General features: G+C 46.3%; 1 protein-coding gene across 1 annotated transcript; it reads left to right on the top strand.

The window, feature by feature from the left end:
* Positions 1 to 3,355: 3,355 nt before the first annotated feature.
* Tirap (TIR domain containing adaptor protein) lies at positions 3,356 to 18,186 on the top strand. The gene is made up of 6 exons (XM_059266744.1): positions 3,356 to 3,462; positions 3,998 to 4,101; positions 14,065 to 14,126; positions 14,269 to 14,415; positions 15,910 to 16,563; positions 17,132 to 18,186. The coding sequence occupies exons 4-6, from the start codon at positions 14,349 to 14,351 to the stop codon at positions 17,149 to 17,151; spliced, it is 741 nt and encodes a 246-aa protein (XP_059122727.1). The 5' UTR covers positions 3,356 to 3,462; positions 3,998 to 4,101; positions 14,065 to 14,126; positions 14,269 to 14,348; the 3' UTR covers positions 17,152 to 18,186.
* The last annotated feature ends 1,639 nt before the right edge of the window (positions 18,187 to 19,825 follow it).

Here is a 19,825-nt window from a genome sequence, read left to right as displayed (position 1 = left end):
AAACAGCCAAATGGGTACCATGTTTCTTACAGAAATGACACAGGGAAGAACAGCAAAGTGAGTAGCCTGGTGTGGATATTCTGAAAGGAAAGTGCCTGTGAGAAGTGTAATGAGTGACTGGACTAATCGGGGTGGGCAGTCTGGGTTGTAGACAGGTGATAACCAGCGTCATCAAAGGAGAGTGGAGAGTTTGGGACAACACACAAAAGCTGGAGGGACCCACTGGCATTTAGAGAAAACTGGATAAATACTGAAGTGACCTGTGAGGCAGGAGAAAATCCAGGAGTGTATAATCATGAAAACCAAGAAGTCAGCACCAGAATGAAATGCCACATGGCAGCTGGGCTCAGCACCTACCACATCAGTGGTGACCAGGGAATGCAGTTAAGCGGCAGATGGTTGCAGAAGAGTGAACTAGAGTAGAGCTTCCTGGGAAAATGGCTCCATCCTAATCCCCTGGAGAGAATGAAAAGTAGAGGTAGACATCACACAGGAACAGACACAGGGGAGACGGGCCTGCTGGAAGTATAAAGTGTGTGGCTTGGGGAGAGCCGGGCCTGAGGCAGTAAGCAAAAGGAAAGCCATCAGCAGGCAGTGCTGACTTATTAGAAGGGACTTGTCAGGAACCTAGTGGACAGGCTTTAGCCGCCAATGGGACCAGTCAGGCCAGAGAACTGGTTAGCCCTGGATGGTAGATCTTTGGGTGCCCCATGGTGATTTCGGTACAGCCATCACAGTCTAAGGGTCCAAAGAAATAGGTGCTATAATCATAAATGCCTAAGGAATCCTCTGCTCCTGCAGGACTTGATTTGATCCCATGGGAAAACCTTTATGGGCATGGGATTACATCTGTTTTCCCCTGCAAACCGAGAGGAGCCGGGCCAAGCCCTTATCTTCGCCCCCAGACCCAGCCATCCCAGAGCTTGTCCTGTACTCTGAGTGCCCATCCAAGCATTTCTGCTGGACCCCAAATGTCCTTCCCTGGCCCCAGGGAGTCTATACTGCAATGAGAGGCAGGGCCAAGGCAAAGGGATTTCTGGGGAGGGCAGAATTCAAAAGGCTTTCCATGGGCTCCAAATGCTGTTCGGGCCTGACAACTTAATTTCAATCCCAAGAACCCAAGTAAAAAAAGCATGGTATGGTTGCATATGTCAGTAATCCCAGGAGTCAATCTGTCAAGAAGGGAAGTAGAGACAAGAAGTGCCTGGGAGCTAAAGAGCCAGCCAGCTGTAAGTATATAGCATGGTGGAAACAAGAGAGCCTGCCTCAACAAGGTGGCAGAGAACCAACTCCCGAAAGCTGTCCTCTCACCTACACATATGCAACAGTAATAATGTTTAAGATTTGTATTTTGTCTGTGCATTTATGCTGTGGGGGCAGGGGAGTGGAGGCCAGAAGAGGGAGTTGGAAAGCTGGAGTTACAGGTAATTGTGAGCCACCTAATAAGGATGCTGGGACTCAACTCAGGTCCTCTGGAAGAGCAGAAGATGCTCTTAACCACTCTTCAGCCTCAATTTATTAAAAGGCTTTCCTGGCCAGGCAGAGTGGCCCAAGACTGTAATCCCAGAACTTGGGGGTGGAGGCAGAAGATCAGAAAAGTTCAAGGTCCTTTACATTACAGAGCAAATTGGAGGTTAGCCTAGGCTATTGGAGACCCTCTCTTCAAAAACAAACAAACAAAAGAGGAGGAAGAAAGGCTTTCCTAACATGACACAGAAATGAACCTGGCTAGAAGCACTCTTTTTTTTTTTTTTTTTTTTAACAAGCATGGCTGGGCAGGGATAGAAGGAAGAGTAGAGATGTCCTCACCAAGGAGCAAAAACATTCACCACGTGTGGGCAACTGCTGGGACACACAGACGACGATGACACAGGACAGCTCTTTCCATAAAGAGAAGAAGAGATGGTCTATTCTTGAGCCATATTTGAGTGACCATGGCCCAGAAACACAGATTTAGGTTACCCCAAATTATATATTCCAATGTGGAAGTCGCTTCACAAAGTTTTTGTTTGTTTTGAGACAGTGTTTCTTTGTGTAGTTTTGGTGCCTGTCCTGGATCTCACTCTGTAGACCAACTGGCCTCGAACTCTCAGAGATCCACCTGGCTCTACTGGGATTAACGGCCTGCGACACCACTGCCCGGCGCTTCACAAAGTCTTAAACTTGCACATAAATTCATAAATCAAGCCAAGTTTAAATTACACATTGGTGGGTACATCAGAGAGGTGGTTACAGCAAGATGGGGGACTGTGCCTCAGATGTTATCTGATGACATCCTTAGCTTGGGGCTTGGGCAGCTAGGGGTCTGCTCAAGGAATGGCTATTCAGGGGGCTAACGCGAGCCGAAATAAGATGATTAGCCTCTGGAGAGGCAACATGCCAATCTCTCCTCATCACTGCAATTCTAATCAATCCGTCTTTGCAGACACAGCTTCTTCCCAGGAATTCTTGACAGTCCTCTTCCTTATGAATAGTCATCTCTTACAACACCAACAGCCAGAGCACGTAATTTTGCTGAGTAAACCTAGAAAGATCATGCATGAACAGAGCCCCCCCCCCCCCCACCGCCCCAGTATAAACTGCCTCCCTCTGTTATCCGTTAGGCTGGCTGGAGAGAAGAAATCAGACTAGAGCAGAGAGAAGACCTTACACCAGTCCACTAAACTCCTCCCACCTGCCAGATTTCATGTGCGTCGTTTTCAGGATAGCTTTGTTTCTTTCTTTCTTTGTTTTTTGTTTTTCCAGACAGGGTTTCTTTGTGTAACAGCCCTGGCTGTCCTGGAACTCAGAGATCCGCCTGTCTCTGCCTCTCCAGCGCTGGGACTAAAGGCGTGTGCCCCCATTGCCCGGCCTCAGGTTGGCATTTTAATAACACTTTCCCTTGGAGCTTCACAAAGCTCACAGCACGAACTCTAGGGAGTGGGGACAAAGGACTTACTTAAGTATTTCATCAGGACTTGTCAACATCTTGCCTAACCACCCTTTCTGCAGTTATTTTGGTAGCCTCGGAACTGCACTTGAATGTCCATCCGGGAATCCCTGCTTACACTTTCGGCAAGACTGATTCCAGCCTGTGGGCGTCAACATTAAAGGGACCCCCCTCCCGGGGGCTGGCCTGAATCATTTGTACCACTTAACCTACCTTGAGAGGCCTTCGGGAAAATGCCTCATTTTCCTGCGCCTCCCTTGCCCTCAGACGGGACAAACCGGCTCAGGGCTTCACAGTGAGGAGCTTCGGCCTAAGCGTGGAGGCGGCCGGGCAGCCTGCGCGACGCGGGCGGGCGGGCGAGCGGGCGGGCGGGCGGGCGAGCGCCCCCTAGGGTCGCGCAGGAGAGCGGGCGGGCGGGCGCGGGCAGGAGGGCGGCTGGTGCGGGCAGGAGGGCGGCGACCTAGGAGCTTCCGGAAGCCGGGGAGCGGGCACTTCCCGGGCGAGCCTGCAGCCCGCAGCGCGGGGTCGCGCAGGTAAGCGGGCGGCGGGGCGGTGGGCGGCCGGGCCCCGGGGGTCGGGCCCTTTCCCGGGACACCGCTTCCCTGCCCCGCCCCTTCCAACCCGCGGTCCAGCACTCCCGGGAAAGCCGCCACCTTCCTGTGGCACCCGAGCTGGCGCGGGGCTGTTAGTATGGCAAGGGCTTCAGCAGCCTGGCCCCGTCAGGTGGCTCTCTCGGGCTCCTGGCAATCTCTGCTCTGGTCCCAACCTGGTCCCTGCTCTTGGGTTTGACTCTGTGGCAGTGTTGTGTAAGAATGTCACCTTATTTAGGGTTAAGAACCTACCGGGCGTTGCTACCACGGTCACTTAATGGGCGTCTACCAGGGACGACTACCGTGCCAAGAACCAAAGGGACACGGGGAGTAGGAACAGTGCGGTCCTTAGGTCCACTGGGTGGCAGGTAATCTAGACACCCGAGAAGTGCCAACTAGAGAGGGAAGTAGGGAGTACTCCAGCTGACAGACCTACTCGGGAATGACTCAGAGGAAACCTTGCCTGCTTTGTTTTCAGACTTTAAGAAACAATACATAACAAACATATGGAAAAGTGCACAGATCCTGAGTCCTGCCAAACCGCTTTTCACAGGCTTGCTTGTGGAACCTGCATCCAGAACAGTAAGTCTATGTATGCTCATTGATGTATAATATTCTGCAAAAAGATGGACTGTGTATTGTTTAACCGTTTTACTGATGGACATGCTTGTTTTCTTCTTTGGCCTATTTTGAGTAGTGTGACTTTTGTGTGTTTGCTCGGTTTGATTATATAGTGTGCAGCCGGGTGTGTGCTCCCTCTCTTCTGTCCTTATCAGCCAGGGTCCAGCCTGTAGCTGTTCTGCTGACTTGCACAGCTTTGATGCCCTGAGGTTTCAATTTGCATTTCTGTGAGGACTGGTAAACCGAGCATCTTTCTGTCTGCTGGTCATTTGAATATCCTTTCTGTAAAATGACTGTTCAAGTCTTCTCCCCATTTGTGTCTCTTAGCAGTTTATGTGAGTTCTTGAAATATTTGGGATTTAAGGCATTCGTTAGATACGTATTTTTAAACATTTCCTCTGTCTCAGTAGATTGCCCTCCTCACTTTCCTAACGATAGATATCTTTGGGGCAAAAGTCTTCACATTAATGTTTTCCAATTTATCATTTTCCCCTTATACAGACTGTATCGCATTTGAATTTTTTTAAACAAAAAAGTTTTTATTAAAATATTTTCTAGGGCTGGAGAGATGGCTCAGAGGTTAAGAGCACTGACTGCTCTTCCAGAGGTCCTGAGTTCAATTCCCAGCAACCACATGGTGGCTCACAACCATCCGTAATGAGATCTGGTGCCCTCTTCTGGCCTGTAGTCATACATGCTGTATACATAATAAATAAATAAATCTTTAAAAAATAAAAAAATAAAAAATAAAATATTTTCTATTGATTTTACATACCAACCACAGATTCCCCTGTCCTCCTTCCTCCCATCCCCCAGTCCTCCCCCACAATCCACCCCTCATTCCCACCTCCTCCAAGGCAAGGTCTCCCATGGGGTGCCAGCCAGCCTGGTACACTCAGTTGAGGCAGGTCCAAGACCCTCCTTCCTGCAGCTGGCTTGGTTTTTTGTTTTTTTGTTTTTTTTTTAATGCTGAATGCCGTTTATGGAGGGAGGAAGTCTTAAATAATACAGGCTTACAGCACAATGGGAGAACCCTGGAGGGCAGAAGTTCGCTACCGATGTTTTACAATCTTGCATCTAAGCTGTTAACGCGCATTATGCATGATACACAGACATGGAACTTCCTTTAAGCATTCAGGAGTGTGGAACCTGGCAGGGAATTAGCATAGGGAGGATATCAAGGTCAAGGTCAGCAAGCAAGGCAACAGTTACCCAAAGGGGGGGCAGGGCCCTACAGGTCCCCCTTCTACTAAAAAATGAGCTTCTGACTTAGGTTATGTGGGACATCAGCAGGTCACCTTACCCGTCATGGAGACGCCTGCCCAGGCCACACAGGCCCTCTGTCTTAGGTTGGTGAGCGCCCCCCAGGAATTACCCATCTCTGAATACTCATTATCATACAGGCTCAATCATGTGTGAGCTGCAGCGTTAACTGCTGCCAAAGATCTCAAAGTGGCGCTGGGCTTGCAATCTGTGTGTTCGACACAGAAAAGACCAACAGAGGTCCTATCCCACCCATAGCCAGTAGGCTAAAGGCAACTGAGCCTTCACGTTAATGTTTTCCAATTTATCATTTTTCCCTTATACAGACTGTATCACATTTGAATTTTTTTTTTTTTAAAGCCAGACATAATGGTTCTCACCTGTACTTTCAGCACTCAGGAGGATTGCTGTGAGTTTGAGACCAACCTGGCCTACATTCTGAGTTCTAGGCCACCCTCTACAGAGTAAGACCATGTCTCAATTTTTTTTTTCTTTGTCTACTCCAAAGTCAGAAATCATGTTATGTTTTCCTATAAGATCTTTATTGTCTTGCTAGTCACAGCTATCTCTAATACCCATTTAAAATTTTAGCCCGGCAGTGGTGGCACCCGCCTTTAATTCCAGCACTCGGGAGGCAGAGCCAGGCAGATCTCTGTGAGTTCGAGGCCAGCCTGGGTTACCAAGTGAGTTCCAGGAAAGGCACAAAGCTACACAGAGAAACCCTGTCTCGGAGAAAAAAAAAAAAAAAAATTAGTTTGTGTGTCTTGAGATGTAGATTGAGATTAATATTCCCACAATACTATCTAAGTAGACCTAATACCATGGATTGCAAAGAGCGCCTTTCTAGGGCTGGTGGTGTAGCTCGGTTGGTAGAATTCTTCCCTGGCATGCACAAAGCCTTGGGTTAGATCCCCAGTGTGGCATAAAACTGGGCTTGGTAGCCCCTGCCAATAATCCCAGCACTTCAGAAGTAGAGGCCAGAGGCTCAGAAGCTCAATATCATCCATCCTCAGCTACATAACAAGTTGAAGCCAGCCTGGGGGTCAGACAAACCTTATCTCCAAATAAGGAGGAAGAGGAGAGAAGGCCATCATCTTTCTCTACGGAACCTCAGTGTCACCATGGTGGTAAAGGTAGGAGACTGTTGAGATGCAGGTCTGTTTAGTGACACTCTGGTTTTATATATATTTATATTTTTCCCTTCCCCGTCAGTCATTCGGCCTTAGCTGTTGTTGCTTTTCAGGAAATCCTTACAACTCTGGTAGTACACAAGTCAGCAGTTGTCTTTAAAATCTTAGGTACTTTTCACAACCTTTACCCACAAAGTCTTTTTAAACGTATATTAAAAGTGCTCATTTGGGGATTTGAGATGTAACTTAGTGGTAGAGTGCTTAGCATGTGCTGGATTCCATATCTCCAGCACTACTTAAAAAAGGGGGGGGGGGGGCGGGGAGAACCATTTTTCAGCTCAAGGGGCATCTAATGTCTGAAGACATGTTTTGTTTGTTTGTTCGTTTTATTTTGTTTTTAGAAACAGGTTTCTCTGTGTAGCCCAGGCTGTCCTGGAACTCGCTTTGTAGACCAGGCTGGCCTTGAACTCAGAGATCTGCCTGCCTCTGCCTCCTAAGTGCTGGGATCAAGGGTGTGCACCACCACCTCCCAGCTGGTTTGATGTTTTAAGACAGGGTTTCCATTCTGCAGTCCTGACTGGTCTGGAACTCACTATGTAGACCACACTGGCCTTAACACACAAACACACACAGAGATGTTCCTGCCTCTGTCTCCTGAATGCTGCTGACACAATCTATGTTGAGTGCCTGCATATTTACACAAAATCCACAGCAAAATAAAAACAAGACAAACACACCATTTATTTATACATCTATCTATATATATGTATATATAACATACATATTTGCAGAACAAAGGCAGTATTTTTGAACTCAGAAACTGAAGCATACCAAGGGTCAGTTTGAAAAATCTGGCAATATTAAGTATGTTGTGACTCCTGTTTGGCTGGTAGGGTATGTTTCTATATGACTAAATATAGCTAAGCGTTTATATTTTCCTGCCTTTGAGGAAGTCACAATCCTTCCTTAGTCTTCCAAACGCTGAGATTACAGGCATGTGTCACAGTAATCAGAAAAACCTTTCAATTTATAACTAAGTTAAAAATAGTGGGTGCTTTTATTCATAGCGACACATACTTTTTGACATTTTTATTCTTCAGAACTTACAAATTGTAGTATGGAAAGTAGTTTGGAGTTTATCTCACAGAAACAATCATGAAATTTGATGGGCACTTTTAATTTATTCACTGCCAGCCAGGAAAGGAGGCACATGCATGTAATACCAGCACATGGGATGTGAAGGCAGGAAGATCTGGAGTTCAAAGTCACTCCAGGCTACAGAGTGATTTGGAGGCCAACCTGTACTATAAGAGACCCTACCTTAACTCCTCCCACAAAATAAAAATAAAGAAGTAAATAATTTCACTGATTATAAATATCAGCAATTTGTTTGCTTTTAAAATTAGAAAATGTGGCGCACTCGGGAGGCAGAGCCAGGTGGATCTCTGTGAGTTCGAGGCCAGCCTGGTCTACAGAGTGAGATCCAGGAAAGGCGCAAAGCTACACAGAGAAACCTTGCCTCGAAAAACCAAAAATAAATAAATAAATAAAAATTAGAAAATGTATTAGTAGTGGGGGGGTGCACATGCCACAGTCTGTGTGTGTGTGTGTGTGTGTGTGTGTGAGTGTGAGGGGGGGGCGATGGGGGTGTGTGCACATGCCACAGTGTGTGTATGGAGACCAGAGGACAACTTTGTGGAGTCGGTTCTCTTATGTGGATTCCGAGGATAGAACTCAGGTCACCAGGTTTGTGCAGAAAAATTTATCACCTGAGCCATCTTGCTGACACCCCCCCACACACTTTTTTTTTTTTTTTTTTTTTTTTTAGATAGGATCTCAGTATATATCCAGACTGGCCTCAAAATCTCTACGTAGCCCAGGCTAGCCTCAAACTCATGATCTCCCTGCCTCAGCTTTCCTAGTGCTGGGATCATAAGCATACACCACTGTTGTCAAGCTTTCAGGTTTTTTGTATTTGTTGTTTTTTGCACTTGGGATTGAACCTAGAGCTTCATGCATGCCAGGGAAGCACTGTATCACTCACTGAGTTACGTTTCCAGCCTTTCACTGCTCATATAAATAAGACCTGATGTGGTGTCACACACCAGTAGCTCTAGCACCTAGGAAGCTGAGGCAGGCTCAAAATTCTATTTTTATGGTTTTTAAAGTTTATTTTTTATTTTGTGTGCATTGGGTGTTTTACCTGCATGTATGTCTGTGTACCACATATGTACTGGAAGAGTTTAGAGGAGGGTCTTGGATCCCCTGGAACTGGAGTTATAGATGGTTGTGAGCTATGATGTGGGTGCTAGAAATCAAACCAGGGTTTTCTGGAAAAGCAGCCAGTGCTGTTAACCCTGGAGCTATCTCTCTAGTTCCATGATTGCAAATTTAAAACCAGCATAGACTACATAGCAGGAGTCTGTCTTAAATATTTATGTGTGTATATACATATATATATGTATATATAAGCATATATAATGTGTATTTTGTGTTTATATATGCATATTATATATATGCATATACACATAAAAATCACATCAAAGCCGGGCGGTGGTGGCGCACGCCTTTAATCCCAGCACTCGGGAGGCAGAGCCAGGCGGATCTCTGTGAGTTCGAGGCCGGCCTGGGCTACAAAGTGAGTTCCAGGAAAGGCGCAAAGCTACACGGAGAAACCCTGTCTCGAAAAACCAAAAAAAAAAAAAAAAAAATCACATCAAGTATATATATATATATATATATATATATATATATATATATATATATATAGTTTACCGTCTAGACTAATGCTTCCATGTATCATAATTTTCTAGAAAAACTCATAAAACTTAGGCTTTCTAAACCACCCAATAAGAATCTCCAGGAGTGTCTTTGTATTTTGCTTTGCTTTTCCCTAGGGGGATTGTTTCGTGTGTGTAAATAATAAATAATATCTGTTTTGTTTTGTTGAGGAGGAGTTTCAGTTTCTAGCCCAAGCTAGCCTGAGATTCACTATGTAGCCCAGGCTGACTTGAACTAGAAATGATCCTCCTGCCTCAGCTTCCTAAATCCCTAATAGGATTATGGGCATGTGCCACCATGCCCATTTCTCATGCTGGTTCTTTTTTGAGGGCGTTCCTTGCTAATTATCTATAAAATCTCTGTCATTCTCTATAAAGTGAGTCTTTGAGGTACATGTCATTCTGCTTTATGCGTGTTTTTAAAAGAAAACGTGACTTCTTTTGAGTCCCGGTGAATCAGAGATTAGACAAAGCTGGTGAGTAGACCTTCCAGCTGGAGGGTTGGGTTCACTATCTTATCTGCCTGACGTGTGTGACTTGCTATGTGGTGACTGTCACTCTGTGTCTTGGAAAAGTTAAGTCATGTCTGATTGCGCCCCAGCCTTCGCTGCAAAAGAACTCACAGTGAAAAAGGAAGGTACATGAGGTTATATCCAGGAAGTGTATGGTTACTGGAACTTATCTGCCATCTTGCACAATTATCCTCACAGATGCTGGTATTTCCTGTGCTTACACTTTTCCATAATGACAGTTAAAGGGCATATCGTACCCCCACCCACCCACCCCTGCTTCCAGTGGGTATGCTATTAAACAGTTGACTTGATGCTCCTCCTGCTCCTTTTTCTTCTCTTGTTCCTCTCCCGCCCTTCCTCCCCTTACCTCCACAGTGCTGGCCTCATCTATGCATGCTGAGCAAGCACTCTACCTCAGTGCTACAGCCCTAGTTTTTTCTGTTTGTTTGTTTTTTTCTGAAACAATAAAAAAGGCAGTTGCCCAAAATCAGGATGTGCTGTGAAAGGGTAAGTTATTTCAAAAAACTTGCTTCCTTCCTTCCTCTTACTCCTCTCTTCACTCTCCTTCCCCTCCTTTTTCCTTTCAGTACTAAGGATCGACGCAGGGCCTTGTATATGTATGCTAAGTGCATGGTCTGTCCCTTAGCTACACCCCCAGTCCAGCTTCATAAAACTTTTACATCTCTATGTTCAAGTTGAATATCATATTATGTGATTTTCTTTGTTCCCATATTATTTTTATGTTATCTTAAACTTCAGAATATTGTTTTAAAAAAAATTAAGTGATTCTCCAGTTTGTATCAAAGGCAAACAATACATTTTCTATTAAAACAGAAATTGAGACAATCTTTAGAGAGTGTCAGAGTTGAATGATCTTATGTGTACTGCCAGAGAGAAAGACATCTTTTTATTTATTATTTTTCAGGTTTATTTTGTTTTAATTTGTGTGCACATGTCTGTGTAAGTGTATGCTACCTTTGGGGAGGTGTCCTTGGAGGACAGGTAGCGTGACAGGCAGTTGTGACCCATATGACAAACTGGGTTTGTCTTGAAGGAGCAGCAAGCTCTCTTAAGCACTGAGCCATCTCTCCAGCCCCTGGAAGAGGGATCTTGAGTGGTTTCCTGAAGGTGTAGAGAGATGGCAGCCCCTGACCAGGAACAGGCTTTCAAAACCTGCCAATGGTCTGAGGCACTGCAGTGCCGCCACCTCTCTTAGCTTGTCAGAAACCCAGAGCATGTGAAGAAGGAAAGGATCCCATCAATACAAACAGTCGACTGAGGGACGGCCCACTGAGGGACAGCCCCCTGAGTGTCCTCCTCTGTGGTCTGACTGCTTCTCTCATTCAGCATTCTGACTCCAGAATTCATTCCTCTCCTTTTTGCTCTGTGTTAGTCAGACAAGTACCTTCGAGAGTTACTTACAGGAGGAGTTACTTACAGGAGTTATTACATAACGCTCCTGGCCTCAGAGCATTGAACTCATTGTAGCGGGAGGGTGTGGTGGAGCAGAACAGTTTGGGTCATGGTAGCTCTGAAGCCAAGAGAATGCAGGAAGGGGACAGGGTAAGATCTAACCCAGGAAGGGGACAGGGTAAGATCTAACCCAGGAAGGGGACAGGGTAAGATCTAACCCAGGAAGGGGACAGGGTAAGATCTAACCCAGGAAGGGGACAGGGTAAGATCTAACCCAGGAAGGGGACAGGGCAAGATCTAACCCAGGAAGGGGGCAGGGCAAGATCTAACCGGCAAGGACACACCTCCAGTGACCTGCTTTTCTCAACGTGGCTGCACTTCCACCTGTCCACCCCCCAGCCATGTCATCAAATTCTGAATCCATCAAAGGATTGACGCATTCATTACATCAGCGCTCTGTGTTCTCATCATGTTGGGGAACACCCTCACAAACCCCCCATGGGCGTGCCTTCCTAGTCTCTAGGCGTTTCTCGTTCTAACCAGGCCAGCAGTTAAGATAGTCGCCACATGGCCTCCGTTGCTGTAGCAGTGTGCATTTCTTTTTTTTTTTTTTTTTTTTTTTTTTTTTTAAGATTTTTTTTATTTATTATGTATACAGTGTTCTGCCTACATGCATGCCTGCAGGCCAGAAGAGGGCACCAGATCTCATTACAGATGGTTGTGAGCCACCATGTGGTTGCTGGGAATTGAACTCAGGACATCTGGAAGAACAACCAGTGCTCTTAACCTCTGAGCCACCTCTCCAGCCCCAGTGTGCATTTCTTGAACTGAGGTACTTGTTCATTAATGCCCAACACAGATTTAAACATTTTTTAAATTTACTTATTTTGTTTTGTTTTTCAAGACAATTTTTCTCTGTGTAGCTCGCTTTGTAGACCAGAGCTGGCCTTGAACTCAGCGATCCACCTGCCTCTGCCTCCCAAGTGCTGGGATTAAAGGCGTGTGCCACCACCACCTGACTTACATTTTTAAAATGTTGAAGCCTCTGACAGTGTGTCTAATTACCAGATTTGCTTCTCTATGAATTCCCAGAGGGAACTTTTGTTATGACTTCTACAGATCCAGCAAAAAGCCAGAAAGCAGCCCTGTGGTCATTACTCCAGCTCCCGCACCCAGCTCTGGACCAGTCCTTCAGCTGGAGAATTTCCTCCAGAATGCAGGGCTCCCCTGCATTGGAACAGGCACTGCCCCCACAGAGTCTTCTCCCTAAAACCAAAGCTCAAAGAGCCTCCAGCGTCAGAACCGCTCTGACCTTGTAGTGTGAAGAGAGCACAGCAGTGCATTCCTGGTCCTTCAAGTTTTCATACAAATTCTGAAGCAATTTCATAACCTACCCCCCCCAAAAAAATAAAAAAAATTAAAATAAACCTGGAATCACAGATAGCATTGAACTAAAGACCAGTTTGGGGAAGATTAACATTATGATATTGAGTCTTATAAACCAGACACACCCCTCCCGTGCCTAGGGCAGTGGCTCCATGAATAAATGTGCTTGCTGTGCTAACCTGGGAACCCGGGTTCCATCCCCAGAACCTGTGGTGGAAGGAGGGAACCAGCTTCCAAAAGTTGTCGTCTGTCTTCCACAGTGTGCTGTGGAATACCGTGTGCCTGCACATATCACACGCACACGCACATGCACACGCACACACAATTTAAAAGAATTTAGGACTAAGGGATAAACTCATTAAAGGATTGGGTTTTAAAAGTACTAAGGACTGCCAGGCAGTGCCACCCTTAATCCCAGCACTTGGGAGGCAGAGGCAGGTGGATCTCTGTGAGTTCTAGGCCAGTCCGGTTTACAGATTAAGTTCCAAGGACAGCCAGGGTTACACAGAGAAACCTTGTCTCAAAATAAATAAATAAATAAAATAAAAAATAAGTTAAAAAATAAAGAAAGGACTAAGTTCCCTCCCATAGCTAGATTATTTGAGACAAGGCCTCACTCTAGGTAGCCTGGAACTTACTATGTAGCTAGCCCAAGCTGGCCTGAAATTTGCAGCAGTCCTCCTGTGAGGGCTGGGATTACACGTGTGTACCACCACACCCTCCTGTTCGTTTTCTTTTAAAATAAGATCTCAAAACTGCTGCTGGTGCACATCTGTAATCCCAGCACTGAGAGGCAGAGGCAGGTGGATCTCTGCGAGTTCGAGGCCAGCCTATTCTACAGAGCAAGATCCAAAGCTATACAGAGAAACCCTGTCTTGAAAAACCAAAACAAACAAACAAACAAAAGATTAGGGTCTCAATAGATTTCTGAAGCTGATCTAAACTCATAGATACAAGTAATCCACCTGCCTCAGCCTCTTGTGTACCTGAGACCACAGGTGTATTCTACCACATCTGGATAAGAACATACTAATCCACAATGCTTTCTTAACATTTTTTTATACACGAGGTACTGTTAGTACATTACATAAACTCCTTTATGTTATTCGCATGGTAATGCTGAGTTGCAGTTTCCAGCATCCAGATGGAGACACCAAAGCCTGGGAAGACTGTTGAAGGCCATGGTCAGCATGAGGTGCAAATCCATGAAATCTGTGTGTAGCCTGCAGTCGTCACCATTTTATGACATTGTTTCCCTAGCTGAGGGGTAAGGGCTAGGTGAGTGGGTGGATGGGGTTAGGGGAAGACAAACTGAGGGAATGTAAGACTTGCTTCAAGTACTCCTACTGCTTAGCACTCATCCACCTGTCCAAATCTCCCATTTCAGCACGGACACAGGAAGTCCTTCTAAAGAGCTGTCTGTCTTCTCTGTTTTCCCAGATCCCAAACGCACTCCTGGCCAAGTGAAGCAGAGAACAGTCACTCTACCAAGTTTGTACCTTGTAAGTCTGGTCACACGTCACAGATCTGGGTCATTTCCCTGGTCCCATGAACCTATGTAGAAACTGCGTCATTAGGGACTAGGAGAAAAGCAGAACTTCCAGGTAGGTAAGCACGATTTTTGTGATTCTCTGTCCCTGGCAGGATGGCTGTTCCATGGCTCTGTCCCCTCCTGCCGCTCCCCCGATGCCTGCTCTCCCAGGGTTAGTTTGGAGGCCTGCGCTATGGCTTCATCATCCTCTGTCCCAGCCTCTCCTGCTCAGTCCAAGAAGCCTCGAGACAAGATAGCTGGTGAGTGGAGCCTGTCTCCTAGTTATGCTCTGGTTCCTGAGAGAATAATCCCCAGTCTGCTGGTGAGGTGAGAAGACTGACTTGTCCAAACTCAGAGGAGAGATGCAGAAAGGCTGGTGTTGGGGACAGAGCTGCCAGTGAGATGACCCAAAGCGTCATGGAGGGGCGGGGGGAATAAGGGATGCACGATGGATTTGGCAGGCCTTTGTTTCACATGTTTTCTGGCCTGCTTGGCCTGCAAACCATTGTGCTGAATGCTAAACATGGTGTATCCTGTCATCTGAATCCTTTCTTAGAACTGTTCAAAGAAAGGAAACAAGAAAGAAAAAAATGAAACAATCCCCAGTACAGCTGTGTTTTAATAATATGGAGTACTTACAATTTATCTTCAGGAACTAAACAAACTCATTTTATAGATGAGGCAATGGAGACCTAGGCCACTTTGCAGAAGGTCATAGAGCAAGCAGTATGGCAGGTCTACAGTCACATCTGGGGCCTGGCACATGGGGCTTCTGAAGTACCAAGCTCTGTGTCGCCTGGGAGCTCTAATAGCCCTTGGCCTCTGAACAGCAGGACAGATTCCAGTGCCCTGGCCCTTTTTCTTTTTTTTATGGTTACTCATTTGTATTAACCCAGGCTGCCTGGAACTTGCCATTGTAGTTGAGATTGACCCTGAACCTCTGATCCTCTGATTCTATGTCCCAAGTTGTGGGATTACAGGCATATATCACTGTACCCATCTTCCCTGGCCCTTTCCATTCTTACCTTATCTAAATTCATCTCCTCTCAGGGCTGCAGCTAGGCCTTGGGCCTGATTAATACTTATCTGTGGATGTCCACTTACACAGGTAGTTGACTCCTCTGGTTGCAGGGCCTTCTGATCAAAGTGGGCTCTGGATAGAAGGTATCAAATGACCTACAGCAGAACAGGGCCATCTATATTTCATTTTGTAATTAAATTATTAATTTATAATTAAATACATTGTTTTATTCTAATTTTAAATTTTATTTTATTTTTCAGAGAGGGTCTCACTATGTAGCCCTGGCTGGCCTGGAACTCACTATGTAGACCAGGCTGGCCTCGAACTCTGCCTCCCAGGTGCTGGGATTCAAGGCCTGGGCCACCATGCACAGCAAATTTTATTTTATTTTTTTTAAAAAAAAAATCTCACTGTTTTTTTTCAGCCTGGCCTTGAACTACCCCTCCTGGGTAGCTAGGCCACAACAAACACTACCTCACCATGGCGACCCCATTAAGGCCGCCTTTCTTAATTGGGCTGGTAAAACACTTGGACAGGATTCGGGTTCCCTCAGTATTGGGGAACCTTTAAAGACAGCAGGAACTCTAAGGCAAGACCTGAGGGGTGTGCCCAACAGCAGGGTAGCAGGACAGAGGGTAAAGTGAAGCTGGCAGAGTCCCATCCAGTTTCTTTGGGGGAGGGGCTTCAGCTTGCAGGCAGCAAGTCTCAGTCAGCTCTGTCTTCCTCCCTGTAGACTGGCTCAGGCAGACTCTGTTGAAGAAGCCCAAGAAGATGCCGATCTCCCGGGAAAGCCACCCCAGTGATGGTTCACAGACAGCCCCACAGGACGGTCTCCCATCCCCAAGCCGCAGCTCACCCCCTAGCTGCAGCTCACACCCGAGCTGCAGCTCACCTCCTAGCCACAGCTCACACCAGAGCCGCAGCTCAGGATTGTCTCCTACCCTGCAACCAACACACATGGACCCCAGCAGCAGCAGTGGCCGCTGGAGCAAAGACTATGATGTCTGCGTATGCCACAGTGAGGAGGACCTGGAAGCCGCCCAGGAGTTGGTCTCCTACTTGGAGAGTAGCAAGGCCAGCCTGCGCTGCTTCCTGCAGCTTCGGGATGCAACTCCAGGTGGCGCCATTGTTTCTGAGCTATGCCAGGCCCTGAGTAGTAGTCACTGCCGCGTGCTACTCATCACCCCAGGCTTCCTTCGGGACCCCTGGTGCAAGTACCAGATGCTGCAGGCCCTGACGGAGGCCCCGGGGGCGGAGGGTTGCACCATCCCCCTGCTATCCGGCCTGACCAGAGCCGCCTACCCGCCGGAACTTCGATTCATGTACTATGTGGACGGCAGAGGCCAGGATGGTGGCTTTTACCAAGTCAAGGAGGCTGTCGTACGCTGTAAGATATAGGAGGGCCTGGAGGGGGTGAAGAGTCAGCCAGTGTCTCTGTAAGGACCTTAGGAGGCAGTCTTTGTAGCTTGAAAGAGCTTCTGGAGAAGACTGGATTTGTACCCTGGCACCGTCACCTGTTAGCACTTGAGTTACTTGGGCATGTTGCTTAACCCCTCTGAACCTTGGATTTTTCATTGTTCATTAGGACTCCCTTACTGCAGAATGAGCACATGTTGTGTGTTCATAACGGGCAGGGCCTAGCACAAACGGAGTCCTCAGTTCATATCAATTAGCAAATGGTGTTAGTGATAGTGATAGGTTTCTCTCTGAAACTGGATTAGAGGTGTGTTCCAGCAGCTGGGCAGATGCCAGGGGTGACGTCAGTTCAGCACTGCGAAAACGGTAAAAAGGTAAAAAGAAACCAGCTGCGGCCTGTAGTGTATCCCGGGAGGGACATGCTGCAGGGGGCGGGGCTAAACCATGACGAAAACAAGGGGGGAGGACCCCATGGGGAGGAACAGGTCCTGGGTTTGGGGAGAGTGACAAGCCTTGTGATTCTCTTCCGTCCCTTTCAGATCTGGAAACACTAAGTTGACACTGAAGTTGTCACGAGAAAAGCCGGAAATAGCTCACACCAGATGCTGGATTCCAGTAGCTATGGCAGGAGGCTTCAGGAGCCAGAGCCAGCTGCACTCTGTACAGGACACAGGATCAGATTGCCACCAGCTTCCATTACTGTGGGCTCCAAAAGAAGGCCAGGCAGAAGATGGGGACCTCCCCCAAGGAGACCAGGAGGAAGACGGGGACTCCCCAAGAAGGGCAGGAGAAAGCCAGGGACTCCCCCAGGAAGGCAACGAGGAAGTCATTGAGTTGTCAAGAAACTGTGATATCAGGAGGGTCAGCAGTATCTTGTCTGCTGCTTCACTGGACAGGAAGCTGACACATAGCTGTCTTCTTCCCCCCAGAATCAGGCACTGGGGTAAACAGGTACCATTCTTCAAGAGGGATGAGCCTGATTGATGAGCTAGAAGTCAATGCTCTTCCCAGTTGCCTAGGGAAGCTGGGAAGAGGTGGCAGGTATCAGGTCCTTCCCACACACTCACACTACTGTAGCTCCTTCCCAGAGACGTCAGCCCACTTCACAAAGCCGGAAGAGAGGCACATCCAGCTTCACACTGGATTTCACTTACTGACAAACGTCATTTGAAATGCAAACCCAGCCGGGCAGTGCTTCTACCCTAGCAGGGTGCAGTGCTCAGCTTGTTCACCTGGACCCTGTGACACATAGGACCACCTCAGACATCGCTAGAGCCCATGCTGCATAGCACCTGTCTTTATGTTGAACTGGCAGGAACCAGTGTGTACTCCCAGGGAGGAGCAAGGTGTCACCTATATTCTCAATAAGAACAGAAACATGGTCAACGGCCATTGTCTCCCCTGGTGTGTACCTGGAGCCTCTTCCTTTTACCATGTCCCCTTACTGAAAACCAATTATTTTTAAATTATGATTTTTTTGGTTACATACAAAATATTCTAAAGGATACGGTACCATACTCATGCACCTACCACCTTAATATATAAAATACAATAAGAACTTTGCCGGGCGGTGGTGGTGCACGCCTTTAATCCCAGCACTTGAGGAGCAGAGGCAGTCGGATCTCTGTGAGTTTGAGGCTAGCCTGGTCTACAAAGTGAGTTCCAGGAAAGGTACAAAGCTACACAGAGAAACCCTGTCTCGAAAAACCAAAATAAAATAAAATAAGAAAACCTTATTCCTAACATGCTTGTTTTCTTCGTGTTCTGAATTCCAGGCCCCTCGTGTGTCCTAACAAAAATAACCAATATTCTGAATTTTGTCTTAAGCTTTTCTGTATGAAATTTCTGTAGATATATGCATCCCAGCAAACGTTACTTATTTTTATGACTTTATCTTTTATGCGAATTGCATGACGATGCACGTTCCCTTTGTGTGACATGTTTGTGAGGTATGTCCACGTCGTTGTGTCACTCATGAGTTTTCCTTTTGTTTTAGGTCAGCGTTCTCGGCCTGTGGGTCGAACAGTCCTTTCGCAGGGGTCGCATGTCAGATATTCCACATGTCACATATTTATGATTCATAACAGTAGGAAAATTACAGTAATGAAGTAACAATGAAAATAATTCTATGGTTGGGGTCGCCACACCATGAGGAACTGTATTAAAGGGTCACAGCATTAGGAAGGTTGAGAACCACGGCTCTAAGATCACTTTAAAGCAAATTCCAGGTGCTTTCCCCCCAAACATTGAGTTACAGACCTCTAAGTCATGAGGGCTTTTTTTTAAGCACGACAAAGTTACATTTTCACCTTAATATAAAATGCTGTCTATGAAGCTGTAGTCAGTGCTTTTTGTGTCTTACAAAATTCTCCCTGTGTGGTTATTCCTACCTTCTACATTCAATCTTGAAAAAAAAAAGTTGGTTATGTTTTCTTCCACAGTATTTCTATTCATATTTAGATCTTTACTTCACTTGGGGTTGTTTTTGTTCGTCTGTTGTTTGTTTTCTTTTGGGCTTTTTTAAATGGTCTCTAGCCCAGGCTGACCACCAATTTGAGATCCCCCTAGCTCAGCCTCCCAAATGCTGGGATTTCAGGCATGATAAGTTACCATGCCTGGCTTGTTCTTGATTTTCAAGTCAGAAATCCAATTCTTTTCTCTCGGTTTCTATCAGTTACTCGGTAGTCTATCCTATCCCTACTGATAGCTGTTTGTTGGTTTCTGTCTGTCTGTCTGTTTTTGTGGCCCTGGCTGGCTAAGAATTCACTCTGTAGACCAGGCTGGCCTCGAACTCATAGGGATCTGTCTACCTCTGCCTACCAGGTACAGTGCTGGGATTAAAGGTGTGCGCCATCAGACCCAGGCTGGTTCTCTAGTCTCCTTCAAGTAGACCCTGTGTTAGTGCCACAGTGTCTTTGAAAAAGCCTTAATGCCCTGTGGGTCAGTTCTTCCCACTCTTCTTGTCCTTCTAAATCGCTCTATCATTTCTTAATTCCTACTTCTCTGCATTGTGTATTCATACTGTCAGGTGCCTGGGAAAAGTCTATATTTTTATTGGAGTTACACTGAGTTTATGAATTTGACTAGGAAAAGCAGGTACTTTTATGATAAAGCCTTTCTATCCATAAAGGAGAATCTCCACTTCTGTCTTTAAATGTGTTTCAATAAAGTTGTATATTTTTCATGTTAATAATCTCATGTTTTATTAGATTTAGTCTTTCTCACTTCATTTT

Source organism: Peromyscus eremicus, chromosome 7 (genome assembly GCF_949786415.1).
Source record: "Peromyscus eremicus chromosome 7, PerEre_H2_v1, whole genome shotgun sequence".
In the NCBI taxonomy this organism is placed as follows: domain Eukaryota; kingdom Metazoa; phylum Chordata; class Mammalia; order Rodentia; family Cricetidae; genus Peromyscus; species Peromyscus eremicus.
The sequence above is the reverse complement of the archived record's forward strand: the minus strand, read 5'-3'. Positions and strand labels throughout refer to the sequence as shown.

What these genes read in the sequence shown, in the direction of transcription:
- Tirap (XM_059266744.1), top strand. Translation starts at nt 14,349, where the DNA reads ATGGCTTCATCATCCTCTGTCCCAGCCTCTCCTGCTCAGTCCAAGAAG. An exon ending in GCCTCGAGACAAGATAGCTG is followed by an intron (nt 14,416 to 15,909) that starts GTGAGTGGAGCC and finishes TCCTCCCTGTAG; the next exon opens with ACTGGCTCAGGCAGACTCTG. An exon ending in CAAGGAGGCTGTCGTACGCT is followed by an intron (nt 16,564 to 17,131) that starts GTAAGATATAGG and finishes CGTCCCTTTCAG; the next exon opens with ATCTGGAAACACTAAGTTGA.